This window comes from Perca flavescens, chromosome 14 (genome assembly GCF_004354835.1).
Source record: "Perca flavescens isolate YP-PL-M2 chromosome 14, PFLA_1.0, whole genome shotgun sequence".
In the NCBI taxonomy this organism is placed as follows: domain Eukaryota; kingdom Metazoa; phylum Chordata; class Actinopteri; order Perciformes; family Percidae; genus Perca; species Perca flavescens.
Genome location: NC_041344.1, coordinates 17,587,066 through 17,600,004, shown reverse-complemented (window position 1 = coordinate 17,600,004; position 12,939 = coordinate 17,587,066). Strand labels below are relative to the sequence as shown.

Genomic DNA, 12,939 nt, shown 5'->3' with positions numbered 1-12,939 from the left:
GACATGCAGGTCAGTGTATGTGTGTGTGTGTGTGTGTGTGTGTGTGTGTGTGTGTGTGTGTGTGTGTGTGTGTGTGTGTGTGTGTGTGTGTGTGTGTGTGTGTGTGTGTGTGTGTGTGTGTGAGTTACAGTAGATCAGTATCTCAAAGCACTGTAACACGATTAGGGTTGACTATGGAAAAGGCAATAGCGCCCTATAGTCATCACTCACCAACACACACACAAACAACAATTTATTTAGGTTAATCAGGTAAAAAAAAACAGAAGAAATTATTATTGAGTATCGCTCATGATAGAGACTGTTCGCTTGAACACTCAGTGGTGCACTAACGCTCTGTGAAAACACAGACTTGAGTAAAACAACAAGATGGATTACACTGGCTCGGGGAAGATTAGGTGTTGCGCGTGTGACAAGCGCACTCTTCGGATAAAACCAACAGCAATTCCTTCCTTTCACCAGGCTTATGAATAATGGCATTTCATGGCGCCAGGAAATTGTAAAGCGTGCCAAATCAGTTGTGAAATGTGAGTTTGCATGTGTCAAAGCTGTATGTGTGTGCTTGTGCACACAGAACAAATACCCCGAGTGTCCCCCATACCTCCCCTCTCTTTATTTCTTATACTCCTTCTCTCTCCCCCCGCCACACACACACACACACGCATTTAGGTTTGGTATCAGAAATTATCTCCTTTCACATGATCATTCGCATACATTGGGCATGCTGGTGCCGGTTTAAAAAGGAAGCAGAGTGTCTAACATTACTTTGCGGTTGATGGATGAATATGTTTAAAACACAGACGAGGTGGAACGACGACGAGGTGGAATTGTTACTAAAAGGTATGTCAGAACATGTTAGAATATCAAGTACTCTACTAATGTAATATTTGACTAAATATTAGCTAAACTGGTACAAAAAAACACTTGCTAATTCACGTACAAATTAACTTTTTTATATAAGAATATATAAAGAATCTTTGCCTTATTCCATCGGACTGTTTTAATGTTAAAACAAGGTCAATTTGTTATAATGCTTGATAGAAAACTATATAACCTACAAACCTAGTGGTTACGTGATAGAAATAAATCGTGGTTTAAACTGCAACCTCAATACTTGTCAGAAAAATCGCAACTACATATTTTCATTCAGCCCCAACTCTTTTGGTGAAATAGAAGTTATTCTGCAAGCAGAACTGAAATATGCAACTACATTTTAGAGTATTTTTGCCAATGAGAGACATAAATACTTTTAAAAAGGACACACATAAGAACAAGGCTGAGAAAAAGAGATTAACAATGTGTGTGTTAAACCTGTGTTCATAGCACACATAACACATACATAAACACATACACTTTACTCTACAAGATTACTCATACATCATCACCGGCAGCTTCCAGACTTGACCCTGTGGTGGCTGTGCTTAATGCTGATGCTGCTCAGCCAACCAATAAGGGCAGACGACGCCAGTCCGCCTGCCGGGGATCACCGCTTCAGAACAAAGAGTCAGTCACTCAGCTCCTGTCAACAAGCTTGCTTCATTGACTCCCACATCGACGTACGATCAGCGACGCAAACAACAGTGAGGACAATAAAAGCGCCCAGCAAAACAAAAAAAAGTAAACGCCTCTTTGTTAGCAGCTAGAGATCTGTGTAGCATTACTCACACAACACACATTTGCACAAACCAACAAGTCAACAAGTGCCCCCCCCCCATTCGTTTGCCATACCAGGCAATGTGCCAAGCATCCAGATTCTTTGGAGCATGCCACCTGTTGCCAGCTGGGGGTGCCTGCTTTGTTGGCTTTACAGCTGCTGCTCAAAACAGGGTGGCATGCCCTCACAAACAACCCCCACTCCCAACATTTTAAGAAGTCAACTCTAACTCATCAAACATACAAATACACATATGGGAGAGAAAGCAAATCCATGCACACAAGAAGCAACACAGATGTGCATGTGAATCCTCACACTCACACACACATACACACACACACCTCCTCATTTCATGGCTTGTTTTCGACCTCAGTGGGAATTGAGTGCTGAAAGAGACTTGACCATTGTGCTGAAAGGGCTACACTCTCAGCCTCAGCTGCACTACTCCAGCCTGCACCGGTGACTGTAACAGTACTGTGTGCAACAACTTTTGTGAGTGCAGCACAGCATACACAAATGTGCAAATGCAAAACAAGAGAACCCAAGTTTACAATGCATTTCCAATCACTCAAAGCCCTAGCAGTTCTCCATAAAGAGCTGTTGCAGTCCTCTTTGTTAAGGTTTGACATGCGAGTGAAGTTTTAAAGATTAATTTGCAACTTCATTTGAGGTTTACAAGCAGTTCAGAGTGTTGCTGCTGTATCTGATGTACACCCTCCCTATATCTAACATTTGCATAAAGGAAATGTAAACAGTCCAGCATGTGTGGTAACAAACAGCAGCCAAACATTTCAGTTTCGGCTACAGAAATAATTCATACAACTACGGCCTGTAAATTACTTCATCAATAGCATATGAAAAGCACAACACGCACATAAATGCAAGAAGGCACAAAACCACACAAATCAAAATAAATCAAAATCAGATCGTAAACAAGCCATTATTGGGTCACATGCATTACTCAGTCCCTCCCTTGCTCTAAAAAGGACCGAACACAAACACACACACTTCCCTTATGCCAGAAACAGTGTTTTCATCCAAGAGCAGGGTTGGCTTCTCTTCCTTACACAGTCTTTATCTGAGGCCATGTGACACCAAAGCATACACGTTGAAAACGAAGGCAATTAGGTCATTGCTAATTAGGCCCATATCAGGACTACAAATTTGGACATCATCAAAACTTACTTTGCTGCTTCTAATGTCACAGGAACCCCACAGTATCTATTTTAACCGTTGACAATAGTTGGATCTTATGCAGAATGGGTTCACATAAAGCCATACAATATTCAACTGTGATAAGCTGTATCTTCAATGAAAATGCCCAAACTATAATACATGCTATGTGCAATTAAAGGCATGATTGGCAAAGGCAAATTTTTCTTTATTAAATGTGATATATAAATCACGAGCCTATGTGCAAAACACTGCGGTCAGAGCGTGTTTGTTTGCATCGGCTTACCCACCCACTAGCCCACATAAACATTGCGCAGGCCCTATGAAGCCCTTTGTCCCATATATCTGATGTCGCCAAATGTCATGACAGCCTAAATTGCATTATTATTATTCTCGGTGGTTCTGGTTTTGTGCCAGCTGGTTACATTTGACATCAGTGGCAGCAGCAGCGACATCGGTGACACCGTTAAATCCGCTCCGTAAAGGAAGCGCTTAAACGCCGCAAAACACCGCACAATGAAAACAGTGAAGCGCTGCCTGCCGCGGCGCTTTTACTTACACACACACACACACACACACACACACACACACACACACACACACACACACACACACACACACACACACACACACACACACACACACACACACACACACACACACACACACACACACACACACACACACACACACACACCTTCAAGCTGGACTTAAGCGGTCCTTTGGCTGCAGTGTGGTTGAACCCCGCGGCTATCTCCTCCTCGGAGAACTCCTTGAGGCTCCCGTCCTGCATTAGCACGGTGTAGACGCTGCGCCGGGTTCCTACGGACGAGACGTCTCTGTTTTCCTGCTTGACAGCCTGGACCACTCCTGTCACCGGGGCACCGTCCCCCGTCGGACTCGGCGCATAAACGCGGCTGCCGAGGATCGAACGTTTCACTAAGCGCCTTGTATGCATGTTTAAAAGTGTCTCACCAAATTCAGGGCCGTTTTTTTTCCCGGTGAATTTAAATCATTAAACGTCGAATTATAACTGGTAAACAACGTTGAGAAAAACACAAAACCGAAACGGGTAGACTACGCGGCAACATTCTCGGAAAGCGAACACTCAACACAAACAGCGTCCTTAATGCACCGTACTGAAAAGCACCGAAAACTGAAGGAAAACTTTGAATTAGCACTCGAGAAAAGCCGCCAACACTAAACGATTCATTCGCCGCTAAACAACCTCCACATCCAACCGGCTACCAATCTTCCTCCGTTCGACCTGTTTGTTTTCCCCACTGCTCCCTGCGAGCTCAGGGGGCGGCGGGAAAACACGGACTAGACGCTATTTGAGGAACCGAAATGACATTTGTACACGATTAAACAAAATCCTTGAATTGACGACTTAGACACCGAAGAACGGAAGCAAATACGTCGAATTATTCTACTTCGCTCGGGCCTATACATCTCCATGCTTCCTCAGATGTTGAAAACGGTCGAAAACACAGCCGTTACGTGACTCCAGCTCCGGCTACTGCGAGCTCCAGTCCGCGCGTGGCGCCGACCGAGCAGAGCCTCTACCGGCGGAATGCTGCCTGTAAACATGTGCGGTCCGGCGGCCAAGGCGGGCTGCAATTGGTCGGTGCAGCACACGCCTCCACAAGCCCCCACCGCTTCCCCTTCTCCAACCGAAGGTAATGCAAGCCGGGAGGATGCTCAATTCAAAACAATGACGCAAGGATGGAGAGGAAACGAGAGGGAAGGGTAATGGCAGGAGTGAAAAATGGGAATTAAGACTACTGAAAGGAAAACTTTTACCAGACAGACAGGCTTTATGCTATGACCTAGTTGTTAAACGCATGTAGCCTACTTTTCAGGTGCCATGGGACTTCTAAATTATTATGATCTGGTTCTGAATGAAAAAAAAAACGAACTGCACTGATCTTGTTTTTGTGAATGTAAACACAACAGGTTATTTAATTCCTTATAAGGTTGTCATTACTTAACATGCCAGTTTTGTTCAACCAAAGGCACTGGGGTAAACGTGCTCTAACATCAACCCTGTACATCAGGTAGGCTATCAGCCCAGGCAAGAGCCAAATCTTAGCCAGCCCCATCAGATAAGTTATATAAACCATGCTAGAAAGTGCTTCATGTGCAAATACTAAATATAGATGAGGTATTATTATGCAGCTGTGTATGAAAATGCTAATTCTTCATGGTGAGGTCATGTATGGCAAGAAGTACTGTGATGCCTATTTGATGCCACAGGGTAATAACAATAATAAGCCAGCAGTTATATTGTTCTTTATTACTGTGCTCTTCATTTCAACACCACACATAACAGCTCTCACAGGTGGCTAACACTCACGTAAGCTGCACCATGTACTAAATAAGAAACCTAAAGTGTGATCTCACAATGTGACTCAAGTAGCCTAGTTGCTCTCTGAGAAGGAAAGATATCTGATAAACATCTCCATTTTGATTAGAAACATCAGCGTTCAATTAGTGATAAATCAAGTTTAGCAGAGAGAATATACCAGTGGACAAATAGCATTATTAATGTCAAAAATGATTTGCAGCTTATAATCTTTATACATGACAGTGCCCACAGTGAATAAAAAAAGACACAATGACACAATTTATTATATATATTTTAATAGAACAATTCATGTCATAAAATATTTACATGCAGAGAATGGACAGAGTGGAGTGACCATAACTTCTAAAACAGGCTTTGCCCTGTGATCAAAGGCAGCGAGGGAGCATCTCCCTACCTCCACCACACCCCAATTCCCTGAAGGGTGTGTGTGTGTGTGTGTGTGTGTGTGTGTGTGTGACAGATAATTTCCTTAATGATGGCACCACCCTGATACAGCCACATCACTTAGTAGGAACAATGTGCTCATTTTTTGGGAGTGTAAATGACAATGATTTTTTTTATTACGGGCTTCATTTAACTGTTTTACGTTCATAAAATACTGGTTGCGGATTGCATTTAAAATCCTCTTTCACTGTAGCATTGCTGGGAGAAGTTACATCATTTTAAATGTCTGATGTCTAATGAAAAATTAGCGAAGGCTGGATAAGCGGTCATATTTTGATCTGGGTGCAAACAGATGACACCATTTTTTCTGGAAAGATGGGAGATACTGTAACCGTAAAAGAGATATTAACAGCGAAAAGCATTGGCCCCATTATATTTGATAACAAACATCAAACAGTATTGACACATTCAGTTTTTTTTGTTTTGTTTTTAAATACAAGTACCACACTCACTGTTTCTTAAAATGCATGTACCAAAACATTGTACCATATTTCTGACATTTGATTGGTTACTTCTTCTCAGAACTCAAAGAGCTATATGACAACATTGGACAACATGTTGTCAGTTTTCCTTCAAACAAACAAGGCAGACATACATCAGTGCTCTAAACAGACTTGTTTTAAAATGATACCACTCTGGACATTGTACAAATAATTAAAAGCTTACATAAAACTTCCAGCAAGTAACAGTTGGTTAAAATAGTGCTCCAAGTATATACAAGCCTTGGTTGGCTGACGTCAGTACAAGCTACAAACAGACAGATATGGTTTTCTCGAGTGCTACTAGTACGTTAAAAAGCATTAGATATTCAAATTGTGCAGAGGTGTAGCTGGATAAGCAGTATATAAATGCAGTACCATGATGTTAAACCTTGTGCTTTACAATTCATCCGGGATGCCAACTGAAGAATGGATACTGTACCAAGAGTAGCCTATGCTCAAAAAAAACATCAACCAACAACCAAAAAATATATAAATAATCAATAGATTTGTATTAATAATGCAAGTTTGTTGTGTCATTTTTATCACATTACACCTCTTTTGAATTTGTTTTGACCCGTGCAAAATGACAAAAAAAGAAAATATAATTTTCATCATGTTTTTTTTTTAAAAACAATGTATTCTTTCCAAACAAAAAGTCAGGGGAAAGCGTACCTTTACTTCTCAACTCACTTTGATTTAGTATCTTAATAAAAATGCTAGAAACTTCTAGAAAACCCTATTTACTCTTCTTTCACACACATGCTCTGTAACATTTCACAATTACACAACAATATGCATCTTCAAATAAATATGAATTTCACAAAATAATGTTGACATGGACTGTAAAATGTCAAAAAAAAATGCTTATAAAATGTATTGTGACCTTAAGCTTGTGTGAAACCACATTCCTTCCCTTGTCTCTTGCAGTGAAAAGTCTAGAGTAGAAACAAATTGTGTATGTAGCAGTCAAAAAGTTCTCATTTCTATTTGGTGGCGTAATCTATCCAATCGTTTCAACTAACAATTTGGTCAAAGATAAGACTGGCTTTTGCTTTATGTGCCTAGAACCTATTCACAGGAATTTCAAGCAGAGAATGCACAGTGGAGGTGCTGCCAAACTTGACAAAGAGTAGCTGGAAATACACCATCTGACACCTCAATAAAACATGACACTGAGTCACCTAAAAGAAGCTAGAAAGTCACTAGCAGCTGCAGAAGGGGCATACAAACAAGGTTTCCTTCATATGTACGGTAAGTGCATGGATTTCATCATTATGGCACGGAATTCTTAGTCTCTTTTTATATCACAAGCACTGATCGTGTACTGAGCTAACCCTATTTTTTATTTATTTTATACTTTATTTATTTGATCTTTTTCCACAATCAAGTGACGCACTGTCAAAAAGACAAAAGAGGAATTTGATTCAAAGTGCACTCATCCACAATTAATGCCTATTGACTGAGGTACTACAGTTCCTTTTCTACTAGGCTTACCAGTACCAATGACATTCACTGCTGTTGATAAATTAAAAGTTCAGATATGATAAACCGTACCCAAGCCATAAAGAGGACACTCATGCATTGATGATGGATGCTGTGGTGCGCAATTTTCCCCAAGTCATGCACCAAAAGCATGCTTGGTAGCAGGTTCAAAGCACTACAGTGGCGTCTGTCAGATGTTAAGAGAGGAGGCTTCTCCCAAACCGCCACAGCTAAAGACGATGAGGGGAAAAACTCAGAGGCGGGACGATTCCCGACTCAGACCTAACTCTCCGACACTCTCGTAGTCAGGCTCTGCCTTGGCAGCGTCTGACCCATCTGCCCCCAGCCTAGCCCTGTGGTCGTCATCCGAGCTACCAGTCTTTGGGATGCGGATGGTTTCGTAGCAGTGATCCGTGCTGTCCAAGTTGGGGTCTTCCCCCGGCTGGGGATCCTCTGGCTTGGCGTAGATATCTCGGACAGTGGCATAGAGGTCACTGGAGGAAGAGGCCGTGACGAGACCTTTGATCTCTGCGATGCTGCTGTAGTCGTGCTCTTTGTCGTCCTCATTCACAGCATCGTCACAGTTTGTTTTGTTGACTGTAAAGCACGCTGCTGACTGAAGGATAGAGAACAAACACGTGAGTTGATCTTATTTTGTATAAAATTGTCATAAACTACATGTATTGAGATAACAGGAATGTGAACACAAAAAGAAAACAAATTTGCATTTGTACCAAAAGATCCCCCGCTAGGTTTTTCCCTCATAGCGTATTGTCTGATGTACTCTTTTACCAGTCTCCACTCGTTTTTAAATCCTTTAGGGGCTTGGAGCATCGGCATTCACAGAATAAAGTGCTGCTGTCTCGGGAGAGGAGACAGCAGTTTGGGGAATAAGGGAGTTTAACCACATTTTACCACACTGAAGACGGTAGAGTCATAGTAGAGGATGAGTTGCTGAACTTTATTATGATCAAAATGCGAAGGGTAATGCGAAGTCACGATGATATTGTGGCGATAGTAACGAGCAGTTTCAGCTCAGAGCGGATTGAGTCTTCAAAGGCAGTTTTGTCAGAACTCCTTCCACCCAACAAACGGTGGATCTCCCATAGGGGACCAAAGAAGGACATTAACAATGTCAAAATGTGCCTGCAAGCGCTTAATGAGTGCGGTGAATAGACCCCAAGATTCGTATCGCACTTCCTGGATGAATTACCCCCCGTCTCATTTAAACACATCGATGTGTCTGTGCTTCTCGGGAATATGCAGCAAATCAATGTTGACATTGACTAAAAAAGAACTATGGGAACTCAGGTAGCTGCCTGTGAAACATTGCGGGAGGTTTCTGTTAAACTCGACAGCCGGCTGACTGCTGTGGAGGGGCACTGTGGCCCGGGTGCTACTCTTCCGGCTGCCTGCCTCTCTGCTGTGGAGATACAACCGGGCCATGTGCCCAGTGTGACAGGTCTTCCCCCGACTGTGATGGAGAAGTCACCGGGTCCTGATCCTGCCCCCCGCATTCCTTCTGGGGTTAATGGATGGTTGACTGTATTGCCTGGCGGGACCGATGGCAGTCAACCAGCCCAGTCTGCAGATCCAGCCCTGGGACGAACGCAGACCCCTCCATGGAGCACGGTGGTAAAGGATGGGCGCCGACTGAAGCAGGTACCTGAGAACCCTGCCCATCGAATCCCTACACCTCGTATTGCAAACACTTCAGCGAGGTATGTGAGAAAGAAAACCGGCATAATCGGGACTGGTGTGGTTAGCAATATACTGGCTGTCAAAACAAAGATGGTAAAGGTATTTGCTACAAAGTTTGATCTCAGTGTAGATGTCAATACTCTCAGTAGCAAAATAGAGACGACACAGAGTAGATTCAGCTCTTTCTGTATCTCCGCTGAATGTAATGATGTGGCGGAGCTGTACGACCCGCAGCTTTGGCCCGTTGGGTCTTTTGTCCGACGCTACTATGATCCTGGTCGCCCTAGAGGAGCAGAAGGAGGTCCGTCTGGTCCAGATCAGGATGCCCCTCGTTCTCGAGATGAGGGGCTGCTGCACGTTAACGATGCTGCGGTACCTATTACATGTGTGGGCGAGGACGGGATGAAGGCCAGCTGCTCCGTTGGGAGCAAATAAAAACATTAAATACGTGTTGTTTCATACAACACTCGCGGACTGCGAGTAGGACACACTGCTACTGATAGATCAGGGCGTCTGGTTGTGGACACATTGCTGGATGAATGTGATATTCTATGCCTGCAAGAAACCTGGCTGGCAAAACAAGATTTAGATAAGTTGAACACTATACACATGAACTTCCATGGGGCTGGAGAGTCCACTACCGACCTCAGTATGAGGCTGGCTCGAGGTAGGATAGCTGGTGGTGTAGCCATACTGTGGAACATCAAATATGACTCAATGGTGAAGGTGGTGCGTCTAAATGTTGACTGGGCAGTTGGACTAGAGTTTAATTGTAATGAAAAGAAATGTATTATTTCATTCATTCATAGAGGATAACAGCTCATCCTGTGTCTATGTTATGGGTGATTTTAATGCTGACATGTCTGATAGCAAATCTTTTATTTGCAGCACACCTGCAGAAGTTTTGTAATGAGTCTAAATTAATTTTATCAAGTAAAGCTCTGTTGCCTGACACAAGTTTAACCTACGTTAGTGAGGCGTGGCACACAACATCTTGGCTGGACCATATTGTGACCACAGTTGATTCGCATGCCTCACTGAGTAATGTACATACCTATTGCTGCACTGATGGATGTTGAGAATGTTCCTTTGCTGTCCAGAAATAATAACGTTGCTTTCTCAAGTAAACTGGACTGGTCAAAACTGAGCAAAGAGGTGGTGACTGGATTTTCACTGCAAACGGAAAGTCTCTTAAATAATATTGCCCTGCCTCATGAGGCCCTAATGTGAATTGTAAGGATGTAAGGATGTGCAACATGCTAAAAAACTTTGTGCCATGTATGATGTTATTGTGAAATGTCTTAATGCTTCTAGTGAACCCTTTTGTAAAAGTAAATGTAAGGTACTTAACATCAGACCTGGGTGGAATGAGTTTGTGGCTGAGCAGTATGCTGAGGCAAGAGAGGCCTTTAGACTCTGGTCAGAGGCAGGTAGGCCTAGAAATGGGGTATTGTTGGATAGGAAAAAATTGACAAATGCTAAAGTTAAGTATGCACTCCGTTTTATTAAGAAAAATGAAAACACGATGAGAGCAGACTCGTTAGCTAGAAAGCTACAGAATAATAACCTTAATGACTTTTGGAAGGAGGTTAAAGTAATGAATAATAATAAAACAACCTTACCGGTTGATATTGAAGGGGTTGGTGGCCCAGAAAAAATAGCTGAGCTTTGGCGTAAGCACTACAGTGACCTTTTTAATTGTCTTAAAAGTAATTCAGTTAAAATCAATCATTAACATATTGATTTCTCAGCAGATATGATCGTTAGGGCATTGGACATTTATGATGCTATTCATATGTTGGATAACAATAAAGCCTGCGGTATGGATTGTATTACTGCAGAACATGCCAGCCATAAGCTTTGCCCTCTGCTTTCCATGTGCTTTAATGGTTGTCTGGTTCATGGTGTTCTGCCAAATGCTATAATGTCTGTAATGTTAGTACCTGTGCTTAAAGACAAGTTTGGTAAGCTCAATAGTATTGACAATTATCGACCAATTGCATTAGCCAGTACCTTGTCGAAAGTACTGGAGAGAATATTGTTAACAAAGCTAGAAATGTATGTCCTTACTACTGATAATCAGTTTGGGTTCAAAAGAAAACATGGAACTGACCTGTGTATCTATGCTCTTAAAGAGATTGTGTCCAGGTACACAGGTCTAAATTCATCTGTATTCCTATGTTTTATTGATGCGTCAAAGGCATTTGATAGAATTAATCATGAACGATTGTTTGAAAAATTGCTAGATAGAGGTGCCCCTAAATTTTTAGTGAGAATTTTAGCATTTTGGTATACCCACCAAACATTTCAGGTTAAATGGGATAATGTTGTATCTGCTCCATTCTGTGTTAGTAACGGAGTGCGGCAAGGAGGAATTCTGTCTCCTATTTTATTTAATGTTTATATGGATGAATTATCAAATCAGCTAAATAGGTTAAAAACCGGCTGTCTTGTGGGCAACACTATTGTTAATCATCTTATATATGCAGACGACCTGGTCCTGCTCGGTCCATATAGTGCTGGGCTGCAGCAGATGCTGAAGGTGTGCTCTCAGTATGGCCTTGATTATGACATAAAGTATAATGCTAAGAAAAGTCACATAATGATAGTTAGAAGCGATGAGGACAGGAAATCAATTTTTCCGACCTTTTATTTGTCAGATAGTCCTCTTACTGTGTGTGAAGAACTTAAATATTTAGGTCATGTCATATCTGATGACTGGACAGATGACAAAGACCTTTACCGACAGCGCTGTAAAATTTACTCTCAGGCTAACATGCTTATAAGGAAGTTTTCCATGTGCTCTGACTCTGTAAAGTGTTCTTTGTTTAGAACTTACATCACACCGCTATACACTGCTCAATTGTGGTCTAACTAAGAAAAAAAGTATGCAGAGGCTTAAGGTAGCATACAATGATGCAATGAGGCTGCTGCTCCGTGTCCCTAAGTGGCATAGTGCCAGTCATTTGTTTGTGTCCACTAGAGTGCCAACCTGTGAGGCACTCTTAAGACAGCTGATGTTTAGTTTCATGTGTCGACTGGACAAGTCAGAGAACCACATAATTGAAGCTTTAGTCAGCCCTGTGAAAACCTGTTATAGATACACTTCCAGGTTAAGACAGCATTGGTGCAATAGCCTGTATATCCTATGGGTTGATGTGTAGTTGTTGTGTATTTTTGTATCTCTTTTATGTTTTTTATGCTGTATTGTGTGTTTGTATGGACCTGGGTCTGCAATAAAGTTTTTATTTTATTTAACACACACTTACCTCATTGTCTGACAGAATGTGGTTGTCGAACCCCGGTGCAGGAGACAGAGGGGAGTGTAACTGGAGGAGATAAGAACAAAAAGATAGATTAAGATATGGTTCATAGTGTGTCAAAGACTGAGATCAGAATCAGACATTTAAAACTACAAAGTGGATGCTTACTTCTACTGCAAGTGGCTGTTGGAAACATTGTAAGGGTTGTCCCACATTTTTATTTTTAAGAATTTGGTGGCGTCTTCCTGTTGTAAAAATTTAAAGAAGCAATCCCTGGAATTTAACCACTTTCTCTTACAATTTGAAACTTAGTATAGCAATAGATCAGTTCCAAACAACTTTCATTTGAATTCCATTGAGATCAATAGTTCTTAT

The 12,939-nt window shown here is 41.9% G+C and overlaps 2 protein-coding genes across 8 annotated transcripts in view; both read right to left on the bottom strand.

Moving 5' to 3' along the window:
* The window catches only part of znf704 (zinc finger protein 704), a 46,513-nt gene extending 42,155 nt beyond the window's left edge, over window positions 1–4,358 (bottom strand). For all 3 annotated transcript variants that reach the window (XM_028598315.1, XM_028598317.1, XM_028598318.1), the window contains exon 1: window positions 3,522–4,358. In XM_028598315.1, coding sequence (XP_028454116.1) covers window positions 3,522–3,782 — 261 coding nt within the window. In that variant the 5' untranslated portion in view covers window positions 3,783–4,358. The remainder of the gene's footprint in view (window positions 1–3,521) is intronic.
* A 2,812-nt stretch (window positions 4,359–7,170) lies between these two features.
* The window catches only part of pag1 (phosphoprotein membrane anchor with glycosphingolipid microdomains 1), a 50,687-nt gene continuing 44,918 nt past the window's right edge, over window positions 7,171–12,939 (bottom strand). For all 5 annotated transcript variants that reach the window (XM_028598036.1, XM_028598034.1, XM_028598033.1 and 2 more), the window contains 2 exons: window positions 12,571–12,630; window positions 7,171–8,216 (listed from right to left, as the gene is read on the bottom strand). In XM_028598036.1, the coding sequence (XP_028453837.1) occupies window positions 7,854–8,216; window positions 12,571–12,630 (423 nt within the window). In that variant the 3' untranslated portion in view covers window positions 7,171–7,853. The remainder of the gene's footprint in view (window positions 8,217–12,570; window positions 12,631–12,939) is intronic.